The sequence below is a fragment of the Bombina bombina genome, chromosome 1 (assembly GCF_027579735.1).
Source record: "Bombina bombina isolate aBomBom1 chromosome 1, aBomBom1.pri, whole genome shotgun sequence".
Taxonomy (NCBI): Eukaryota; Metazoa; Chordata; class Amphibia; order Anura; family Bombinatoridae; genus Bombina; species Bombina bombina.
In genome coordinates this window covers 936,141,832-936,166,936 of record NC_069499.1, presented here as the reverse complement: position 1 = coordinate 936,166,936, position 25,105 = coordinate 936,141,832, and the positions used below count along the sequence as shown (strand labels likewise).

The 25,105-nt window shown below is 43.8% G+C and overlaps 1 protein-coding gene across 1 annotated transcript in view; it reads left to right on the top strand.

Moving 5' to 3' along the window:
* Positions 1–25,105, top strand: part of HELZ2 (helicase with zinc finger 2) — a 463,733-nt gene that overhangs the window by 243,861 nt on the left and 194,767 nt on the right. The window contains exons 10-13 of the mRNA XM_053715946.1: positions 15,957–16,042; positions 17,187–17,315; positions 18,348–18,521; positions 18,883–19,024. Of these exons, the coding sequence (XP_053571921.1) occupies positions 15,957–16,042; positions 17,187–17,315; positions 18,348–18,521; positions 18,883–19,024 (531 nt within the window). The remainder of the gene's footprint in view (positions 1–15,956; positions 16,043–17,186; positions 17,316–18,347; positions 18,522–18,882; positions 19,025–25,105) is intronic.

Genomic DNA, 25,105 nt, shown 5'->3' with positions numbered 1-25,105 from the left:
CAAGATGATTCCTCAAGTGAGGGGAGTAAGCATGGTACTGCATCATTCCCTCCTTCGTCTACACGAGTCTTGCCCACTCAGGAGGCCCCTAGTACATCTAGCGCGCCAATCCTCCTTACTATGCAACAATTAACGGCTGTTATGGATAATTCTATCAAAAACATTTTAGCCAAAATGCCCACTTATCAGCGTAAGCGCGACTGCTCTGTTTTAGATACTGAAGAGCATGAGGACGCTGATGATAATGGTTCTGAAATGCCCCTACACCAGTCTGAGGGGGCCAGGGAGGTTTTGTCTGAGGGAGAAATTTCAGATTCAGGGAAAATTTCTCAACAAGCTGAACCCGATGTGATTACATTCAAATTTAAGTTGGAACATCTCCGCGCTCTGCTTAAGGAGGTATTATCCACTCTGGATGATTGTGAGAATTTGATCATCCCAGAGAAACTATGTAAAATGGACAAGTTCCTAGAGGTCCCGGGGCTCCCAGAAGCTTTTCCTATACCCAAGCGGGTGGCGGACATTGTAAATAAAGAATGGGAAAGGCCCGGTATACCTTTCGTCCCTCCCCCCATATTTAAAAAATTGTTTCCTATGGTCGACCCCAGAAAGGACTTATGGCAGACAGTCCCCAAGGTCGAGGGAGCGGTTTCTACTTTAAACAAACGCACCACTATACCCATAGAAGATAGTTGTGCTTTCAAAGATCCTATGGATAAAAAATTAGAAGGTTTGCTTAAAAAGATGTTTGTTCAGCAAGGTTACCTTCTACAACCAATTTCATGCATTGTCCCTGTCACTACAGCCGCGTGTTTCTGGTTCGATGAGCTAGTAAAGGCGATCGATAGTGATTCTCCTCCTTATGAGGAGATTATGGACAGAATCCGTGCTCTCAAATTGGCTAATTCTTTCACCCTAGACGCCACTTTGCAATTGGCTAGGTTAGCGGCGAAGAATTCTGGGTTTGCTATTGTGGCGCGCAGAGCGCTTTGGTTGAAATCTTGGTCAGCTGATGCGTCTTCCAAGAACAAACTCCTTAACATTCCTTTCAAGGGGAAAACGCTGTTTGGCCCTGACTTGAAAGAGATTATCTCTGATATCACTGGGGGTAAGGGCCACGCCCTTCCTCAGGATAGGTCTTTTAAGGCCAAAAATAAACCTAATTTTCGTCCCTTTCGTAGAAACGGACCAGCCCCAAGTGCTACGTCCTCTAAGCAAGAGGGTAATACTTCTCAAGCCAAGCCAGCCTGGAGACCAATGCAAGGCTGGAACAAGGGAAAGCAGGCCAAGAAACCTGCCACTGCTACCAAGACAGCATGAAATGTTGGCCCCCGATCCGGGACCGGATCTGGTGGGGGGAAGACTCTCTCTCTTCGCTCAGGCTTGGGCAAGAGATGTTCTGGATCCTTGGGCACTAGAAATAGTCTCCCAAGGTTATCTTCTGGAATTCAAGGGGCTTCCCCCAAGGGGGAGGTTCCACAGGTCTCAATTGTCTTCAGACCACATAAAAAGACAGGCATTCTTACATTGTGTAGAAGACCTGTTAAAAATGGGAGTGATTCATCCTGTTCCATTAGGAGAACAAGGGATGGGGTTCTACTCCAATCTGTTCATAGTTCCCAAAAAAGAGGGAACGTTCAGACCAATCTTAGATCTCAAGTTCTTAAACAAGTTTCTCAAGGTTCCATCGTTCAAAATGGAAACCATTCGAACAATTCTTCCTTCCATCCAGGAAGGTCAATTCATGACCACGGTGGATTTAAAGGATGCGTATCTACATATTCCTATCCACAAGGAACATCATCGGTTCCTAAGGTTCGCATTCCTGGACAAGCATTACCAGTTCGTGGCGCTTCCTTTCGGATTAGCCACTGCTCCAAGGATTTTCACAAAGGTACTAGGGTCCCTTCTAGCGGTGCTAAGACCAAGGGGCATTGCAGTAGTACCTTACTTGGACGACATTCTGATTCAAGCGTCGTCCCTTCCTCAAGCAAAGGCTCACACGGACATAGTCCTGGCCTTTCTCAGATCTCACGGATGGAAAGTGAACGTGGAAAAGAGTTCTCTATCTCCGTCGACAAGGGTTCCCTTCTTGGGAACAATAATAGACTCCTTAGAAATGAGGATTTTTCTGACAGAGGCCAGAAAAACAAAACTTCTAAACTCTTGTCAAACACTTCATTCCGTTCCTCTTCCTTCCATAGCGCAGTGCATGGAAGTAATAGGTTTGATGGTAGCGGCAATGGACATAGTTCCTTTTGCGCGCATTCATCTAAGACCATTACAACTGTGCATGCTCAGTCAGTGGAATGGGGACTATACAGACTTGTCTCCGAAGATACAAGTAAATCAGAGGACCAGAGACTCACTCCGTTGGTGGCTGTCCCTGGACAACCTGTCACAAGGGATGACCTTCCGCAGACCAGAGTGGGTCATTGTCACGACCGACGCCAGTCTGATGGGCTGGGGCGCGGTCTGGGGATCCCTGAAAGCTCAGGGTCTTTGGTCTCGGGAAGAATCTCTTCTACCGATAAATATTCTGGAACTGAGAGCGATATTCAATGCTCTCAAGGCTTGGCCTCAGCTAGCAAAGGCCAAGTTCATACGGTTTCAATCAGACAACATGACGACTGTTGCGTACATCAACCATCAGGGGGGAACAAGGAGTTCCCTGGCGATGGAAGAAGTGACCAAAATCATTCAATGGGCGGAGACTCACTCCTGCCACCTGTCTGCAATCCACATCCCAGGAGTGGAAAATTGGGAAGCGGATTTTCTGAGTCGTCAGACATTACATCCGGGGGAGTGGGAACTCCATCCGGAAATCTTTGCCCAAATTACTCAACTGTGGGGCATTCCAGACATGGATCTGATGGCCTCTCGTCAGAACTTCAAGGTTCCTTGCTACGGGTCCAGATCCAGGGATCCCAAGGCGACTCTAGTAGATGCACTAGTAGCACCTTGGACCTTCAAACTAGCTTATGTATTCCCGCCGTTTCCTCTCATCCCCAGGCTGGTAGCCAGGATCCATCAGGAGAGGGCGTCGGTGATCTTGATAGCTCCTGCGTGGCCACGCAGGACTTGGTATGCAGATCTGGTGAATATGTCATCGGCTCCACCATGGAAGCTACCTTTGAGACGAGACCTTCTTGTTCAAGGTCCGTTCGAACATCCGAATCTGATCTCACTCCAGCTGACTGCTTGGAGATTGAACGCTTGATCTTATCAAAACGAGGGTTCTCGGATTCTGTTATTGATACTCTTGTTCAGGCCAGAAAGCCTGTAACTAGAAAAATTTACCACAAAATATGGAAAAAATATATCTGTTGGTGTGAATCTAAAGGATTCCCTTGGGACAAGGTAAAGATTCCTAAGATTCTATCCTTTCTTCAAGAAGGATTGGAGAAAGGATTATCTGCAAGTTCCTTGAAGGGACAGATTTCTGCCTTGTCTGTGTTACTCCACAAAAAGCTGGCAGCTGTGCCAGATGTTCAAGCCTTTGTTCAGGCTCTGGTTAGAATCAAGCCTGTTTACAAACCTTTGACTCCTCCTTGGAGTCTCAACTTAGTTCTTTCAGTTCTTCAGGGGGTTCCGTTTGAACCCTTACATTCCGTTGATATTAAGTTATTATCTTGGAAAGTTTTGTTTTTGGTTGCAATTTCTTCTGCCAGAAGAGTTTCAGAATTATCTGCTCTGCAGTGTTCTCCTCCTTATCTGGTGTTCCATGCAGATAAGGTGGTTTTACGTACTAAACCTGGTTTTCTTCCAAAAGTTGTTTCTAACAAAAACATTAACCAGGAGATAGTCGTGCCTTCTTTGTGTCCGAAACCAGTTTCGAAGAAGGAACGCTTGTTGCACAATTTGGATGTTGTTCGCGCTCTAAAATTCTATTTAGATGCTACAAAGGATTTTAGACAAACATCTTCCTTGTTTGTTGTTTATTCTGGTAAAAGGAGAGGTCAAAAAGCAACTTCTACCTCTCTCTCTTTTTGGATTAAAAGCATCATCAGATTGGCTTACGAGACTGCCGGACGGCAGCCTCCTGAAAGAATCACAGCTCATTCCACTAGGGCTGTGGCTTCCACATGGGCCTTCAAGAACGAGGCTTCTGTTGATCAGATATGTAGGGCAGCGACTTGGTCTTCACTGCACACTTTTACCAAATTTTACAAGTTTGATACTTTTGCTTCTTCTGAGGCTGTTTTTGGGAGAAAGGTTTTGCAAGCCGTGGTGCCTTCCATTTAGGTGACCTGATTTGCTCCCTCCCTTCATCCGTGTCCTAAAGCTTTGGTATTGGTTCCCACAAGTAAGGATGACGCCGTGGACCGGACACACCAATGTTGGAGAAAACAGAATTTATGTTTACCTGATAAATTACTTTCTCCAACGGTGTGTCCGGTCCACGGCCCGCCCTGGTTTTTTAATCAGGTCTGATAATTTATTTTCTTTAACTACAGTCACCACGGTATCATATGGTTTCTCCTATGCAAATATTCCTCCTTAACGTCGGTCGAATGACTGGGGTAGGCGGAGCCTAGGAGGGATCATGTGACCAGCTTTGCTGGGCTCTTTGCCATTTCCTGTTGGGGAAGAGAATATCCCACAAGTAAGGATGACGCCGTGGACCGGACACACCGTTGGAGAAAGTAATTTATCAGGTAAACATAAATTCTGTTTTCTCAGTTCTTTTGACAGACATGTATTTTAGCCCATCAGTGATGACTCCTAGGTAACTCCACTGGTGTATAAAAATACCAAAAGAATAAAGCAAATTTGATGATAACAGTAAATTGGAAAGTTGTTTAAAATTGCATGCCCTATCTGAATCATGAAAGTTTAATTTTGACTTGACTGTCCCTTTAAAAGGGAGCAGCTCAGTAGCACAAAGGGACATAGTCAGGTGGTAGAGAGGGGTTTAAATTAGAATGAAGGTGCTCAGTAATTACCAGCAAAGTTTCAATCAGTATCATGGAAAGGTTCGGTGGAAGCATAGAAGTACAACAATAGCATTTAGGGGTTTATTCAGTAACTTGACTGGCTGTCTCTAAACATTTTTACATTTTATGCTGTTACAATATCCTAGTGTCACCTTTTAAATGTGTCACTGTATCTCATTATTACACTATTGTTTGCATATAACTATGTGTTTATCCCCTGAAGAAATGCACCACTGGGACCTAGCTGAACACATGGGGCTTGATATGTGGCACATATGCGGCTATGCAAAATCTGGCGTCAGCTATTTTTAGACAGATTTAGCGATCACATATATGGCGCAGCATACAAATGTGGCACGTATATTTTACCCGTTGGCCGCTGTTTTTAGTCCCTTTAACTAACATAGAACTGGCGTTGCAAGTCGGTATCACCTATTCAGCGCAAGGACTTACGTGGCGAAAATGGAGAAATTTTACATAAGCAGACGCAGCAAGCCTTGCGCTGAGTATATGAGCACCGTAACTCCCTAGAAGTATTAACAAACACCTAACACCGCAATAACTAATAAAATGTATTAACCCCTAATCCGCCAACCCCCTAATCGCAAAGTATCTATTAAAGCTATTGACCCCTAATCCGCCACCCACCCATAACGCAAAGTATCTCATTACACTATTTACCCCTAATCCGCCATCCACCCACATCGCAAACTAACTACCTATTAACACTATTAACCCCTAAACTGCCAACCCCCACAACGCAAACTACCTAATTAACTATTAACCCCTAATCCGCCAATCCCCCACAACGCAATCTACCTATTAACGCTATTAAACCCTAAACCACCAACCCCCCACATCGCAAACTACCTATTTACACTATTAACCCCTAAACCGCCATACCCCCACAAAGCAAAGTATTAATCTAATCAGTAAGCCCACTAACCTAACACCCCCTAAATTAACCCCAATTAACTACACTTACATAAAATAAAAGAAAGACTACCTTAAAAATTAATTCAAAATAAAAAAATCCTAACTTAACATTAAAACAAAAAATCCTAACATTACATAAAAAAAAACTAAGATTAAATTAAAATAAAAAAATCTAATATTACAAAAAATAAAAAAAATCTAAGATTACCTAAAACAATTAATGAAATTATCCAAAATAAAAAAAATGTTAACCTAATCTAATACCTCTATAAAAACAAAAAAGCCGGGGGGGCGGAGCTAACCGCCATCAAGAGCAGACGTGCAGAAGGGAAGCTCCTGACACTTTGGATATAAAAGTGCATTTTAAGCGTACTAACTGCCTACATTTTGGGGTAATTTTACTGGACACCCTGCTGGGGCAGTGACCCTTCACTGATAGACCAAGAGAGGGGAGTTTTGCAACTATTTTTTTGACCCCGGACGCCTGTATAGACTCGGCTGTCGCTTGGCCGTCACTCGGCATTTCTATAAGGCCCTGCCAGTGCTCCGGAGGGTCGGGGATCCGCTCCGGAGCAGAAGATTACTGCCTTTCTACAAGCTAAGAGGTTGGTTTGCCTCCTGCATATTCGTCCGGGGTCTTCGTCCCCACATCCTCCAACCCCACTCCGCCTGTGTCCCACCTCCCCGCTGAAGCATCGTCTATGGTCACATAGTTTGCCACGCCGAGCAGCCACAGGACCCAGCACAGACTGCAGCAAGCGGACTCCTACCTTCCCTCCCGGCGTTCCCGAGTCCTCACGCACCTCTCACACTTTTGGCGCGAAGTTCGGCCATCTTGCTGGAGGCCCTCCTATCGCGGAGCGGTGCGGCCTTGTTTTGAGAGAGGAGGAAGTCCGGTGAGCGCTGCCGCCTGCGGCTTTTGCCTGATTGCAGCCCCCTGACCAAGCCGAAGCTGCCTCTTGATTTCTCTCCGACTGACGAGGCACAAGAACCACGACCTACACATCCGTAGCGGAGGCCTCTACATCCGGCCTGAGGTGGGGTAAGATAAGGAGGGCAAGTCTGACATACTAAGGGTACAACCTGCTTGGGGTTTATCTGTGTGGGCCACCTACATATTTGGTCTCCCCCCATTATCTCTGAGGCCTCACAATACCAGGACAGATATAACATTGGGAATCCAGAAGGCCTCTTCATATATCTGCAGGGCCCATATAATCCGCTGCTATTTCATAACGGAGTCTTTAGGTAGCCTCCTTTGCACAAGCATCTAGCCTGAGGAGAAAAATAGATCTAGCCTTAACATTCCTCAGTACATATCCCAGCATTGTTAACCCTGCAATAAACCGGACTATAGCCTATCTGTGTCCCAGAGACTGTCACAGCTACTACCCCCATCTGCCCACAGGTCTAGGTGTATGATAGAGATAAGCTGGGCTCTCCATCTTCTTGGGATCTTGAAACACTCACTATAAGTCAGAACCGGACCCTACCATATACCAGGAGCCCCGTCTGACCCCTTCTGTGGTCTTTAATCATACAGGCTCATTAATAATCTTTTCTGCAGATTTGTTCCATTACGAATTAGCCTTAAATACCTCAATCCCATGCTCTGAGTAATGACTTAGGACACTAAGTGCTTTACCCTTTGTTTTCTATTTAGCTGCTGCGTCAGCCAAATGTTCTCTGTTGTAAACAGAGTGGAGTGTATTTATTTTTACTGAGTTGTTACTGGTGTGTGCCGCTCTTTGGTTTATGAATACTGAACATATGAGATAGTTATACTAATTACCTTTGCCCTTTCTAGACACCAAGATACCTATCAGGATTTGTATAACATACTGACTAACTTTCAGGTTTACCTATCATGCCAGCACAACATACCCCTGGCCAAACACATCTAAGCCAGCCTAGAACTAGAACACTCTCCTTTACTACACATTCACATAGAACTTACCTCTCTCACCTCCAATATACTGACACACACTCCTCACGCACACTTAGGCTACACCACACTGCACCTTCATTAGCACAGACTGTAACTCGCCCCATTTCTCACACACGTGATTCAAGAGAAACACCAGAATATTTGCTGAGGCCCACTCTGGCCATTATTGTATTGCATTGTATTGGTTTTCATTTAATAGGTGAACCCCAACTGGCCCCCCCTTTCCGGCCCTGCTTGTCTGGGCTGGTCACTTCCCTCTCCCCTTTTCCCTTCCGTAAGGTCGTACCCCCTATTCCCGGGCCAGAAGGGGACTTACCACAATTTTACCCATAAATTTTGGAGTGAATTTGCCTTTGACCTGTGTCTGGGGGGTCTCGCCGGCCCTCGCCCCCCGGTGGCGGCCTATCCTTTTTTGCAAACTGGACCTGTGGTCATTTAATCCCTAGTAGGGTGGCCGTCATGGAGGGGTAGGGGTCGGGGAGGCCGTCTGGGCCCCTCTCTGTGTACTGTCTAATGTGATTACTTGCTCATGTCCTTATTTTTGTAACCCCCTGTGAATCTAACCTCTGGTGCCACTACTAATTTACCTGCCCTGTGTCCGCTTTTGCCTCACGGATTCTCCTTTTGCCACAATCTCAAAATGCCTCATACGATCAGACGAACCACTAAAACACCTGGTTCGGTGAAAAAAACGGTGATAGATCACTTCTCTCTACCACGCAAGGAGCTGGAAGATGACTCCAATGATGGCCTGAGTGGGTCGGAATCTCTGGGAGATGGTTCTCAGCATGATGCTCTGTCAAACCCCAGGTCTCAGCACTTCATTACTGAGGATACCCTTCAGAAGATGCTCATTAACCAAACTCGCTCCATCACCAAAGAAATTCAAAAAAATCACGCCGAGCTCAAAAAAGACATTTCGGAAATAGGTGAAAGGGTGGACTCTCTGGAAAGGCGGCAGGATGATATCGTTACGGATCAATCCAACCTCTTGGCCTACTCTGAATCTTTGGCTGACCAGCTGAGTCAGCTCGAGTTTAAACTGGCGGATGTTGAGGATAGGGCCCGCAGAAATAATATAAGATTTCGGGGTATACCGGAAGACATTACACCAACAGACTTACAGGGTTTTCTCCAAGAGCTCTTTGGTAGCCTGTTGGGTCCTATGGAGGGCCTAACTTCCACTATTGAAAGAGTTCACAGAGCTCTACGCCCCAGGTCCGTCTCGCAAGAAAAGCCAAGAGACGTTATAGCATGTTTTCACAGTTTCCTCTTTAGAGACAAGCTGATGCAGGCCGCCTCCCGTAAGCCTCAGTTGCCGGAAAAGTTCCAAACCATCCAGCTTCTCCCCGACTTGTCGGCTCACACCCTACAATTCAGAAGGCAGTACCAACCAGTCACACTGGCTCTCAGAAAAGCTGGCATCAGATACAGATGGGGATACCCGTCCAAGTTGTTAATTACAAGGGACAATCAAACCCACATAATTTCTTCACTGGCCCAGGGCACTGTATTGCTGGCACAGTGGGGTCTTACCAAAGGAGACACAACGGAACCCATTCCCATTAAGGCAAAATTGAGGGCTACTGCCCCAGAATGGACTGCTAAGGATCAGCGCTCCAAAAGGCAAAAAACGCAGCAGACACAGGACTCTCTGGGTCCTCAAGACCCCTCCTCTTGAATGTATGGCACCATTGGTCAACAACAGCATTAACCTGTCATCATGACCTAACATAGGGCCCATTCTTTATGGAGGGTCCTACTTTATGTGCATATTTGCATTACCAGTGTTTATATATGTCTTCTAATACTATATGGGATCAACCCAGCATAGGTCGGCCCACGTTGGGTCTAAAGTTACAGTTAATATTATTATTTTTTCCTTCTTGTATTTCATGTGCATGTTTGCATTACCAGTGTTTATGCATGCTTTCTAATTCTATATGTGGTCAACCCAGCACAGGTCATTCATCTCTAAATGAATAGGCATAGTATTACCTCCACCCTTTAGATAGCACAAGAATTTATTTTTTCTCAACATGCTATGACTGATTTTATACTTACCTAGTCTGGATGCTTCGTACTTTACTCAGGTTTGCTATGGTTGTATGTACATTTCCATTGCTGGTTTCACAGGTTTAATTTATGTTTATAGATTTCTTTGTATCCTTCCCGTGTGCACAGAGGGGGGCCGATAGTTTCGGCTCTCTCTCTGTTCCTATTCCTAGCTCCCCCCCCACATAGGTAGCCCACGCCAGGGTTCCACATAGGTGAACTATTTTCACCTCATTTCCTATCACAACACCTCTGAACTGACTTCTTATCCTAATTTCCCCCCCTAACCCCCTCTTTTCGTTTTCCATTCTATCTCCTGTCCCCAGGCCACGGCCGTGAGATGGTGCACTCTTTAAAGGTGCTCACACATAATGTCAGGGGGCTTAACTCCCCCTTTAAAAGGAGTCTTTTGTCTCGTGAACTTAAATTTCACAATCCTGACGTAGTCTTCCTGCAGGAGACTCACTGGCAGTCGGGCGCCACTCAATATTTTCACTCCCGTTCCTATAAAGTCCTGGAACACTCACCCTTCTCCAAAAAAGCTAGAGGGACGGCCATCCTGCTTCACAACAGGATCGCCTACGAGCAAATTTACGCACTTACTGACCCTCAAGCCAGATATACAATTCTGGTTTGTAAACTGGACCATGTTCTTCATACATTGGTCTCCGTTTATCTCCCCAACTCCCGGCAGCCTGCATCTCTCCGTACTATTTTGCAGACGCTTGATACGATCAAGCAAGGGAGGGTCTTGATCGCGGGAGACTTCAACATGACATGGGAGCCAACTCTCGACCGCAAACAGCTTCAAGCTGGCAGTAAACCTTCACAAGAGACATATGTCTCTGCCCAATTTAGGGCAGTAATGTCACAATTTGGATACTTCGACATTTGGAGAAGTTTACATCCCAACGATAGGGACTTTACTCATTTCTCTATCCCCCATAAAACTTACTCCCGGCTGGACTACATCTTTTGTCAGGCTGGGTCTTTGGACTCGGTCTCCTGCTCCAGTATCCCCCTCTGTTCCTGGTCAGATCATGACCTTGTAACGGCAGGGCTGTTCCCCTCAGATAGAATGCCTAGTAAATCCAATTGGTGCCTCCCTAGGCACATTTTGGCCGACATCCCGTTCAGAGAGGAATTAAGACGGGACCTGACTGAACTGTTAGTTTGTAATGACAACGGCCAGACCTCAGACGATATTCTCTGGGGCGCGATCAAAGCAACTATCAGGGGCCTTATCATTCGCAAACAAGGAGCACTGAGAAAGCGAGCGGGCCTTACCCTTGCGCAGGCACACGCAAAACTCAGATCCTTGGAATCCCTAAATCGCGCTTCCATTAGCCTCGATGTAGCAGCGCAGATTGCTACAGTTAAGGAGCATATCAACCTCCTAGAGCTCCGCCGCACACAAACTAATCTCAGCAAACTAAAACAGTTATACTATTACAAAGGTAATAGACCTGACACTATGCTTGCTAATAGGCTCAGGCATAAGCATAGTAACTCCCGCATTTCCCAGATCAATTATAATGGCAAGTTGCATAAGAGGCCCTCTCAGATTGGAGAATGTTTTGCTGACTTTTACTCCAAACTTTACAATATCGAAAATTCGGAGACTCTCACCCCAACTACTAGCCAGGATATCAGAGACTTCCTGGCCTCCGCTAACCTCCCCACTCTTACTACAGAGCAACAAGACTCTCTCACAGCCCCTTTCTCTTTGGCGGAGATTAAGCTAACGATAAAAAATCTAAAACCCTTCAAGGCTCCAGGGCCTGACGGCTTTTCTGCCCAGTTTTATAAGGTATTTGTCAATGAACTATCCCCCTACTTGCAGAGGTTCTTTACCTTAGCAAGTGATGAAGGTTCCTTGAAGGAGGAATTCTTAAAAGCAGCCATAGTCACTCTGCCAAAACCAGATAAGGACCCTTCGTCCTGTGCAAGCTACAGGCCAATTTCTTTAATTAACGTGGACGTGAAGGTTTACTCTAAAATTCTTGCCAACCGTATCAGCAGGCTTCTTCCGCACCTTATAGGTCCGGATCAAGTAGGGTTCATTCACAGGCGCGAGGGGCCGGACAATACTAGGCGTCTTGTTAATATTGTGTGTGAATCTACCAGAATGCAGAAGCCTTTCTCGGTTATCTCTTTGGATGCCGAGAAGGCTTTTGACCGCATCCGCTGGTCCTACTTGTGGGAAACCCTCAAAACCTTTAACTTCCCTCAGTCCACATGCAGGGCTATCCAGGCGCTATATTCTGCCCCGTCGGCTGCTGTTAGGGGTCTTGGCTTTCAGTCTGACCCTTTCAACATCTCCAATGGTACTAGACAGGGGTGCCCCCTGTCTCCGCTGTTGTTTGCCCTTGCGATCGAGCCCTTGGCTGCCCATATCCGTGACGATGCGTCCCTTCCAGGGATAATGCTCTCAGGCACTCTGCAAAAAATTGCACTATTCGCAGATGATATCACAATCTTCACTGCGGACCCCGGTAGAGCTGTCCCCAGACTGTTGGATGTTCTGAAGACCTTTGGTGACCTCTCATTTTATAAATTGAACACTCAAAAGACAGAGATATATTGGTGGGGATACCCCCACAATTACATTAACAGTTTAAAGAAAAGGTATAACTTCAAATGGTCACAGGAGCAGGTCACACATCTGGGGGTTAGAATATCTAACAATGCCTCAAAAATGGTCAAGGATAATTACATCCCCTTGCTGACAGAACTGAGATCCTTAAAAAATGCTTGGGATCACAAGTCCATCTCATGGATGGGGCGTATAGCCTCTATTAAAATGTCTTTCCTCCCTAAGCTCACCTACTTGTTTAGGTGCCTTCCCATCAGAGTCCCTATGCCACTCTTGCTACAGTTCCAGAGTGAAATAACAAAGTTTATTTGGAAGGGCTTGACCCCCAGGATAGCTCAAAAAAATCTGAAATTTCCTATACATCTAGGAGGCCTGGCTTCCCCTTCTGTGGTAAAATACTACGAGGGGGCCATGCTTACCCACATCTCCCAGTGGGGAGTTCTTCAGTCCCGTGATAAATGGCGCGAGATTGAACAGGCCTCTTTACCCCATAATGTCCTGCTCAAGGATATTATTTGGACTCCTCCGCACAGTCGCAGAATTTTTGGTATCAGCAATCTAGTCATCACAGAATGCCTTCAGGTCTGGGACAAGATCCGGCATCGCCAACTAATTGCCCCCCACCCTTCCCCTATCACTTCGGTGGCTGGTCTGCTCTCTGGGTTGGCGGATACTCACCCGAATATATGGGCCAGACTAGGGATTCGGCGGGTCTCGGACTTCTGGTCCGCATCACAGCCCGATGGCTTTATAGACCCAACTCTCCTGGGCTCCCCTGGGGATATTCCTCCGGTCCTCTTTTTTGAAACTATCAGGATTAAAAGTCTCCTGAGAAGTTGGGGTTTTCTCCCCACCACCTCTCGTCAGTCCACCCCGTGGGAGTCTGTCTGGAAGACGGGTCACAGACTTATCCGGCCATTATCGTTCCATTACGGGACTCTTGATGGCACTGTCCCGCCTGAAATTGCCCCGCACTTGCAGATCTGGGATGCTTTATTGCATTCTCAAATCTCGGTAGACGCCTGGCAAAGGGCCATCCTTTTGACGAAAAAAACCCTCCATTGCATCACTATGTTCGAAACTTATTACAAGGTGATTTCTCACTGGTACCTGGTTCCCACACGCCTAGCAAGGATGTACCCAGGTGTGTCGCCTCTTTGCTGGAGGAACTGTGGTTTGCAGGGCACCATGCTCCACATTTGGTGGGAATGCCCTAAAATTACTTTCTTATGGTCTCAAGGTTTCCGCGCCCTTACTGATTTTGGAATCAGAATTCCGCCTGGCCCGACTACTGCTTTGCTCCACCTGGGCTTACAGGATCTACCTAAGCATCAAGCTATCTTCAGTACCTACTTATTGGCCTCTATTAAGACTAATCTGGCTAGGTCCTGGAAAAAAGAAAAACCCCCTTCATGGAACGAGATTGAGAAAACCATGGCCTTCTTATACACCATGGAAAAGACTATATATTTTGACTTAAACAAACTGGATATATTCGAACTTGCTTGGGCCGATTGGAAAGACAAGTTTGATACTTCCTGGAGCCCTCCTGTCATGTCCTAAAGCCTACAGCCTGACTCTTCTTGATCTATCTACCATCTTTCCCCATTTTTTCCCTCTCCTCTTCTATGCTCCCCCCCCTCCTTCCCCCTCCCCCTTCCCTAGACTTTGTTCTGATTCCAAGACATGTGTTGTGTTATATAGGTTCCTTTTCAGATATCCCATTTGTCCTCAGACTAATGTGAGATGTCATCTCTCCACCAGGGGAGTCCATCTAATCTTATTAATATTGTATTGTTTCTCATCTTTGGGACCCCTGGCTCTATTTGTAACCATATACTCCTGTATGCCATTGATGTTTGTGTTTGGGACCTGCGTGTCCCTCATTGTTACTTCTATAAGTTTGAAAATAAATAAAAATCATTTGGAAAAAAAAAACAAAAAACAAAAAAGCCACACCAAAATTAAAACACCCCTAATATAACACTAAACTAATAATAGCCCTTAAAAGGGCTTTTGTAGGGCATTGCCCTGAAGAAGATTGCGTTGTGGGGGGGTTGGCAGATTAGGGGTTAATAGTTTTAATAGGTAGTTTGCGTTGGGGAATGGCAGTTTAGGGGTTAATAGTGTTGATAGGAATTTTGCGTTGTGGGGGGATGGCAGATTAGTGGTTAATACATTTATTAGGTAGTTTACAATGTGGGTGGATGGTGGATAAGGGGTTTAATACATTTATTACATATTTTGCGATGTAGGGGTTAATAGTTTAAATAGGTAGATTGCGTTGTGGGGGATGGCGGTTCAGAGGTTAATACATTTTATTATTAATTGCGATGTGGGGGGATGGAGGTTTAGAGGTTAATACATTTTATTAGTAGTTCTGATGTGGGGGGGGATGTCAGATATAGGAGTTTTGACGTGTCAGGTTAATTTTTTGGAGGCGGGTTAGACTTTTTACAGGCCGTAAGTCACTGTGTCTCCAGAAATGTGTATTTCGGCACATTTCTGTACCTCGCCGGTATATCCGACAAAAGTATATGATCTGCCGGCAGAGTATATGTGATTCACCCGATGTGCGAGGTGAACTTACGGGCGGGCGGCATGAGTTTCAGAAGTTGCACCGAAAACTACGCCATATATGTAATCTTGTCCCCTGTGTGAGCCATTGACAAGAGGCATATGTCCGTAGCCACTAATAACCAGCTAGCTCCCTGTATTGCATTGCTGCCCCTGAGCCTACTTTTGTATGCTTTTCAACAAAGGATACTAATAGAACAAACTAAATTTGATTATAAAAGTAAATTCAAGATTCTCTTAAAATTGCTGCTCTATCTGAATCATGAAAGTTTAATTTTGACTTTCACATAATTTTTAAAGGACATTAAAGTGGTGTTTTTACATTGTTGTACCTATATGGGCTTTTTAAATGTATTGCTTTTCTCTTTAAAAGGACAGTCGAATCCAAAAAAAACTTTCATGATTTAAATAGGGTATGTAATTTTAAACAACTTTCAAATTTACTTTTATCACCAATTTTGCTTTGTTTCCTTGGTATTCTTAGTTGAAAGCTAATTCTAGAAGGTTCATATGCTAATTTCTTAGACTTTGAAGACTGCCTCTAATCTGAATCCATTTTGACCACTAGAGGGCATTAGTTCATGTGTTTCATATAGATAACATTGAGTTCATGCACATGAAGTTACCCTGGAGTGAGCACTGATTGGCTAAAAAGCAAGTCTATCAAAAGAACTGAAATTAGGGGGCAGTTTGCAGAGGCTTCGATACAAGGTTATCACAGAGGTAAAAAGTGTATTTATATAACTGTGTTTGATATGCAAAACTGGGGAATGGGTAATAAAGGGATTATCTTTCTTTTTAAACAACAAAAATTCTGGTGTTGACTGTCCCTTTAATTAAGAAAAAACAACATATTCCTGTGCTGAAAAAAATGTTTTCATATTTTCTGCCACTTTAACATTTTCAGACGCAGGGAAATTGCACTGCACGAGTTGTTAAAAGCATCGGAACTTTGCAAGAATATCATTGTGGGAAAACGAATACCTGATGAAGGTATTGTATGAAATCAGTTTGTTACCATTCTAAATATTCAAGGGCCATTAAAGGGTTAAAGACCCAGAAAGGTCAGAATTGCATGGGTTTCAGTTTTAAATAGAAGCATTTTTGTAATTAGCAAAAATACTTCTAGTAAAAGTCATTACTGTTTTTCACATATGCTGTGAGGGCCGTGCACCAGTCCAAACTCAAAGATCTTGTATTGTGTCTGTGAAGACTTAATTTATGTCATACAAGCCACTGCTGACTTTCTGATAGGGTGTCATTTTTTAATACTGGCAGTAGCTGACCTACTCAACAGAGGTGCCCTGGTGCAACCTTTTTTTGAGGCCCCCAAAGGTAAAACTTAGTAAGCAATAGTAATAATATACATGCTGCTCTGTATAATGATTTTGAGTAGATAGATAAGACCTGCAACCTGCACTAATAAAAGGATTGTACACATTCTGCACATGCCTATGTATAGACTGGCTGCTATAGGCCCCCCCAGTGAAGGTGCTAGCGAGAACCAGAACCCATATTTGTTTGGTTGTCACTGGCCAATCAGATCATGGATTAGCACCTATCTCCTATGTATGATCTGATTGGTCCATTCCATCTTTACCATCTATTTTTGCCTCCTCCTGGGTGGTTCAAGGGGGCCGAACCTCATTCCCCAAGGTTCATTTGGGCCTTTTGCTAGAGATTCGGCAGGGCGTCGCCCTAACCCCCCAGGCAGAGGCCAAAACAAATAGTGAAAATGGGTGAATTACAGTGCCCATCTGATTAGCCCGTGTCTCTGTGAGGGACAGGATGCACAACCAATCAGATGAATGGTTCAGGTGCTCCCTAGCACCTTGTCCCCCCAGCACTTGGGTCCTGGTGCCACTGCACCTGCTGCACCAATGGTAGTTCCGCCCCTGAATACTTATGCATGGGCCCTCACACAGTATGTGCATATACAGCTGAAAACAGTAATAACTTTTACTAGAAGCATTTTTGTTAATGGAAATATATTGCAAGAATGTTTCTACTTGCACATTTCAATTTTGACCTTTCTATCCCTTTAAGCAGGGTATTCAATGTAAGTTATTTAGCAGTTTAACAAATCACTAAGACAACCCTACAAATGTTACAGGGATGTGTTGCTTTCTGTTCACAGTTCCAAATAGAAGTTTGAGATCTCAGAATTGTTTTGATATCCCCGGCTTTGGAAAACTGAACCCAAGTCAGACGAAAGCTGTGAAAACAGCCCTGGCGCAACCTTTCACCTTAATACAAGGCCCCCCTGGTGAGTGCAGGGCAAGGGAGTGTGATATTCTTGAGTAAGCACTATCTTAGTTGTACAGGTGACAATGGATATTGTGAAAGTGCAAACAGAATACAGATGTGGGATATGAGTAAGCCACCTCTCAATAACTGAGTACTCTTTGCTGGAAAACTCTGTTCTTTAATAATGAGTGCACACTCTCTCCATTTTGCACGTGTGAGTTGTTTTATTTATGAGTAAGAGATCTCAGTATTGTTTGGGTAAACACTGGTTTTGGGATTTCATACTTGGTGCTGATAGGGTATGTTCTGGATGACTAAGTAATCTCTTTTATTGTAAAAAGGGTGTTCCTGGTTAAGAGTGTTCTCTGTGCTGTGTGGATGAACAGTGTGTGTGGTGTAGCTGGCTACTGTCTATAAGTGACCCATGGCTACTGACATGGTCAGGTCTATTGCCATACTGCGGCTCTGTCACTGTCTGTAGTGGCTTGCATAGTACCTAGCTTTTTGTGTTGTGTAGATGATCTCTCTAGATCCGGTGTATGTAAACATTTTAGCCTAGATTACAAATGGAGCGGAAAAATATCAGCGTTATTGTGCATTGACATCACTGGAGCACAATCAGTAGTGCGTCTATTTTTTTGCTTATATTACAAGAAAAAAGATAAATTTTTTATTGCTTGAGCGATAGTCTAGGTCGTGCTAACATCTGCATGTTGGATAGCGCCGATGGGCTAAATCCCTCACATAATAGAGTTCTATGGGGTGAGCAGTATGTTTCATGTTGGATATCACTTGAACACTCTAAGCTGAGGGAGCTCTAAGCCAGTTGTGCAGAGGAGAGGACAATAATTTACTTTGATGAGCAGTTTTTGGATTTATTGAAGGAATTTGGACTGAATTGAGAGAATTTTGTGAGTGCACAACTTAAGTTCTCTGGGCTAATGGTCATTTTTCTTTGAGGATGTTTGCTTTCAATGCTGTGATGCTATATAGAAGGATTTTTACTCTTAGTGCTGCATGTTTGGGTTAACACTCCCTCTCTGTTTCCTAGGTACTGGTAAGACTGTGGTTGGCGTCCATGTGGTTTATTGGTTCCACAAAATGAACGCAAACCTCCAAGAGGAAGAGGAAAAGGAAGAGACAGAGGAAACAGAAGAGAAGTCTTCAGGCAGACGTGTTATCATGTACTGTGGTCCTTCAAACAAATCTGTGGATGTAGTGGCTGGTAAGGTCATGAATCAATAGGGAAGTCAGCTTTCTTGAAGAGGCAGGCAGGTGAGCGCTGTGTGTGTGTTGCAGCTTTCTCTTGTTATGTGGGTAACCCATTAAATGTATGTTTGTGTATGTGACTATTCTAGAGATGTTCAACCCTTGTGTTTAGGGGCCACAGCCCAACATTTATTGATTTCTGTGCTTGAAGAACAATCAAATTGACTTAGTCTGACTGAATCAAACAGGATTAAGGTTTAGATAAGAAACTGTCCTCTACATGTATATGTGAATATGGACCTGCTTTTTATTTATTTCTTGGGAAGTACTCTTTACTAGAATTAAATATTAACAGTATATTTACCCCTACCTTTCAGAAAAGTTGCTTCCCCTTCGTACACAGCTACGTCCACTTCGTATATACAGTGAACAAATGGAACTATCAGAATTTCCCTATCCTGGGAGCAGCCGCAGAATATCCGGATACCTAAGGGAAGGGAAACCCAACTCAGACCTAAGGTATGATGTTCTTTATAATATGAGAGCGAAGAATCAATCCTTATGCAGAAGATTAACATCAGAGGAATTCCTCAGGACAATATACAGTATTCCTTGAAAAACGGGCTGGAGTGTATTTTACTGCTTTATACTTAAAGGGCCAGTAAAGTCATTATTAGACATTCATGATTTAGACAGATCATACAATTTTAAACAACTTTCCAATTTACTTATATTATTTTATTTGCTTCCTTCTCTTGTTATCCTTTGTTGAAAGGTTTATCTCGGAAAGCTCAGGAGCAGCTGGCCCACACAGCTATTTGCTAAGAAGTGCGTGAGCAGCTCAGTGCAGCGAACGCTTCAAACAAATAAAGGAACATGTTATTTTATACTTCATCACTGAGAGTCCCCTTTATTTGTTCTCAAACGCTAGGATTTACCATCACTTTAAGTAAAAACAAAACAAAAAAAGAACACATTAAACAATTATCATCAGTATTTAATCAAATGTTTTACGTTTGTTTTGGCCATCTATGTGTGCAGAAGCCGCCTTGAAAAACACAACTGAAAAGCCTGAAAGAAGCCTCTATTTTATATTTTTTGTGTTTTTATGTAATATGGGCTAGATTACAAGTTTGTAGGTGGTACAAACTAAATTAGCGCACGTCAGGTTTGCACAAGTGAAGACCTAGGGGTAGATTTAACAAGCAGCATATTCTGCAATCTACCCCCGAAGTTTCCAGCTCGCTGGAAACATAAGTTAAGAAGCAGCGGTAACTTGTCGCCACCTTTTAGGTCGGGATGATTGACACCCCCTGCTAGTGGGTGATTGGCCGCGAATGTGCAAGGGGTGGCATTGCACAAGCATTTCACTAGAAATGCTTGTGTAATGTTAAATGCCGACAGCATATGCCCGCCCGGCATATAATAAATCATGTCCGCCCGGCATATAATAAATCATGTCCGCCCGGCATATAATAAATCATGTCCGCCCGGCATATAATAAATCATGTCCGCCCGGCATATAATAAATCATGTCCGCCCGGCATATAATAAATCATGTCCGCCCGGCATATAATAAATCATGTCCGCCCGGCATATAATAAATCATGTCCGCCCGGCATATAATAAATCATGTCCGCCCGGCATATAATAAATCATGTCCGCCCGGCATATAATAAATCATGTCCGCCCGGCATATAATAAATCATGTCCGCCCGGCATATAATAAATCATGTCCGTCCGGCATATAATAAATTGGCCCCTAGTGTATAGTGTAAGGGGTAAAACAAATGTGCACCAAACACAACATAAATACATTAAAATAAAGTGTTACACTCATATATACACTAGCTGATAAAAAATAATCATAAAAATATTATGATTTTTTCTAAAGGTTAAAAGGTATATGGTATATGACAAGGTGTTTGACTACAGTATATATATATATATGTGTGTGTGTCTAAATATATGTATGAGCGTATATATTTGTATATACATGTGTATTTATGTATTTTATTTATGTATGTACATACATATATACACATATAAACAAATATATATACACATGTATATACAGATAGCCACTGAAATACTTTTAAACTTGAAAAAGCATTTTTAATCAATTGTAATATTTTATAATATTTTATAATGTGTTTTGCTGTGTTCCTAATGTAAATATTTTTCAATCCAGTGTTCTTCAAATAGTAGAAAATGTTTTTTGTATTTTTAAATATATATCCCTATTTATCTGTATATATCTATACTTGCATATATATATATATATATATATATATATATAACAAAAGATATAAGGAGGGTGGTGCATATAGAACATACACCACACTCCTAGGGGGCGCTAACAATAAGCAGCAAACAGTAAGCAGATATATACAGATAATTAAGAGAATATACAATAAACCTAGCACACTTATATCAGATTATTAGAGATGATATGCTCACAAGTGGACCCAGATGATATTAGTATAATCAAATAACAAAAATGTCCACACAAAGAATAATCCAAAAGAAAGAAGGCAGCTCTCTGTCATAGGACGGTCATCCTGGTGTGGCGTGATCTATAAGAGAAAGAAGCACAGAGGCGCCAACATGGCCTAGTAACGTCACGGCAGTCAGATACAAAACATCAGCAGGATAGGAAATATACTCACAAGCGTAGCGCACCCAAATGGTGCTATTGTGGCAGCCTGGAACATCAAACAGTGGTCCAGCTCACTGGTGTCTCCAGCCAGATAGAGATGATCCTTGGCGAGGGCCTATCCTATGATGCCTATAAGGGCAAAAAAGGCACACACATAGCCCAGTAACGTTTGTACACCAGATAAAAAAGGATTCAAGGTTGTACTTACAGGAAACAAAGCACCACCAGGTGCAATATCAGCAGTACTGGGACCTCTCAGCCGCCCAGTGGACTGTGGAATCCAATTTGCAGGATGCAGAAAATCACCACTTTGGAAGATAGAACTAGCACACACACACTCTGCCCCCAAACAGGAGCAGAATAGTTGTGATAAAGCAAGTGTATATTTAAAAACTTTTATTTTAAAAACAGCAACATGTTTCTCAGCCACCACAGGCTGTTTCCTCAGGCTATCAGATAATCCGCCCAGTTCCAAAAGCGGAACAAGGGCTAGGGTTTTACTCAGACCTGTTTGTGGTTCCCAAAAAAGAGGGAACTTTCAGACCAATCTTGGATCTCAAAATTCTAAACAAATTCCTCAGAGTACCATCATTCAAGATGGAGACTATTCGGACTATTCTACCGTTGATCCAGGAGGGTCAATATATGACTACCGTGGACTTAAAGGATGTGTATCTACACATTCCTATTCACAGAGATCATCATCAATTCCTCAGATTCGCCTTTCTGGACAGGCATTACCAGTTCGTGGCCCTTCCCTTCGGGTTGGCCACGGCTCCGAGAATTTTCACAAAGGTGCTAGGGTCCCTTTTGGCGGTTCAGGTGTCGACTTTCCAGCTAGCCAAGTCTCACACGGACATTGTGTTGGCTTTTCTGAGATCTCACGGGTGGAAGGTAAACATAAAAAAGAGTTCTCTCTTCCCTCTCACAAGAGTTTCCTTCCTAGGGACTCTGATAGACTTGGTAGAAATAAAAATATTTCTGACGGAGGTCAGAAAATCAAAACTCTTAACCACTTGCCGAGCTCTTCATTCCACTCCTCAGCCATCAGTGGCTCAGTGTATGGAGGTAATTGGACTCATGGTAGCGGCAATGGACATAGTTCCTTTTGCCCGCCTACACCTCAGACCACTGCAACTCTGCATGCTCAAACAGTGGAATGGGGATTATGCAGATTTATCTCTTCAACTGCATCTGGACCAGGAGACCAGAGATTCTCTTCTCTGGTGGTTGTCTCAGGACCACCTGTCTCAGGGAATGTGTTTCCGCAGGCCGGAGTGGCTCATAGTAACGACAGATGCCAGCCTGCTAGGCTGGGGTGCAGTCTGGAACTCTCTGAAGGCACAGGTCTTATGGTCTCGGGAGGAAACTCTACTACCGATAAACATTCTAGAAATTAGAGCAATATTCAATGCGCTCCAGGCGTGGCCTCAGCTAGCTGTGGCCAAATTCATCAGATTTCAGTCGAACAACATCATGACTGTAGCTTATATCAATCATCAAGGAGGAACACAGAGTTCTCTAGCGATGATGGAGGTAACCAAAATAATCCGATGGGCGGAGGATCACTCTTGCCATCTCTCAGCAATCCATATCCCAGGGGTAGAGAACAGGAGGCGGATTTCCTAAGTCGTCAGACTTTTCACCCGGGGGAGTGGGAGCTCCACCCGGAGGTATTTGCCCAGCTGACTCAGCTGTGGGGCACACCAGAATTGGATCTGATGGCGTCCCGTCAGAATGCCAAACTTCCTTGTTACGGGTCCAGGTCCCGGGATCCCCAGGCGGTACTGATAGATGCTCTAGCAGTGCCCTGGTCCTTCAATCTGGCCTATGTATTTCCACCGTTTCCTCTCCTCCCACGTCTGGTTGCCAGAATCAAGCAGGAGAGAGCTTCAGTGATTCTGATAGCACCTGCGTGGCCACGCAGGACTTGGTATGCAGACCTAGTGGACATGTCATCGGTTCCACCGTGGACTCTGCCAATGAGGCAGGACCTTCTAATCCAAGGTCCATTCACGCATCCAAATCTAATTTCTCTGCGTCTGACTGCTTGGAGATTGAACGCCTGATTCTATCAAAGCGTGGTTTCTCTGAGTCGGTCATTGATACCCTGATTCAAGCTAGAAAGCCTGTCACCAGGAAGATTTATCATAAGATTTGGCGAAAATATTTTTATTGGTGTGAATCCAAGGGTTACCCATGGAGTAAGATTAGGATTCCTAGAATATTGTCTTTTCTCCAAGAAGGATTGGAGAAGGGATTATCAGCTAATTCCTTAAAAGGACAAATATCTGCTTTGTCTATTCTTTTACACAAACGTCTGGCAGATGTCCCAGACGTTCAAGCATTTAGTCAGGCCTTGCTCAGGATCAAGCCTGTATTTAAACCTGTTGCTCCACCATGGAGCCTAAACTTAGTTCTTAAAGTTCTTCAAGGGGTTCCGTATGAACCTATACATTCCATAGATATTAAGCTTCTATCTTGGAAAGTTTTGTTTTTAGTAGCTATCTCTTCGTCTCGAAGAGTTTCTGAGTTATCTGCTTTACAGTGTGACTCACCTTACCTTGTTTTCCATGCAGATAAGGTGGTTTTCCGTACCAAACCTGGGTTTCTTCCTAAGGTTGTTTCTAATAGGAATATCAATCAGGAGATTGTTGTTCCTTCACTGTGTCCTAATCCTTCATCAAAGAAGGAACGTCTGTTGCACAATCTTGATGTGGTTCGTGCTTTAAAGTTAGTTACTAAACTACTTACAAGCAACTAAAGATTGTTTGTTGTTTATTCTGGTAAACGGAGAGGTCAGAAGGCTATGGCTACCTCTCTTTCCTTTTGGCTGAAAAGCATCATCCGTTTGGCTTACGAGACTGCTGGCCAGCAGCCTCCTGAAAGAATTACTGCTCATTCTACTAGACCAGTGGCTTCCACATGGGCTTTTAAAAATGAGGCTTCTGTGGAACAGATTTGTAAGGCGGCGACTTGGTCTTCGCTTCATACTTTTTCCAAATTTTACAAATTTGATACTTTTGCTTCTTCGGAGGCTATTTTTGGGAGAAAGGTTCTACAAGCAGTGGTGCCTTCCGTTTAAGGTACCTGTCTTGTCCCTCCCTTCATCCGTGTCCTAAAGCTTTGGTATTGGTATCCCACAAGTATGGATGAATCGGTGGACTCGATACATCTTACAAGAGAAAACATAATTTATGCTTACCTGATAAATGTATTTCTCTTGTGATGTATCGAGTCCATGGCCCACCCTGTTTATTTAAGACAGGCAGTATATTTTTATCTAAAAAACTTCAGTCACCACTGCACCCTAAAGTTTCTCCTTTTTCTTCCTAGCCTTCGGTCGAATGACTGGGGGGTGGAGCTAAGGGAGGAGCTATATAGACAGCTCTGCTGTGGGTGCTCTCTTTGCCACTTCCTGTAAGGAAGGAGAATATCCCACAAGTATGGATGAATCTGTGGACTCGATACATCACAAGAGAAATAAATTTATCAGGTAAGCATAAATTATGTTATATATATATATATATATATATACACAGTATATATATATATACTGTGTATAGTATATATATATATATATATATATATATATATATATATATATGTGTGTTAGGGATGCACCGAAATTTCGGCCCTATTCCATTTCGGCCGAAAGAGAGCAAAGCTGCCGAAAATTGAGCCTCAGCAGAGTCAACACAAATCATATGGATGTTGAGTAAAAATGCCCCCATTAACATCTCTGGCGTACCGGCGTGTGTAAGAGGAGGGAGGTCTGAGCTATTATTAACATTAATTAACACAAATATTTACATCTCAGGAGCCCTTGCGCGGTGTTCCGGCGTGTGCGTCAGAGGAAGGAGGTCTGAGACTCTGAGCCATACCCATTAACCTGTATGCAGCCCTTGCGCTGTGTTCTAAAGTTATGCGCCTACCCCGTA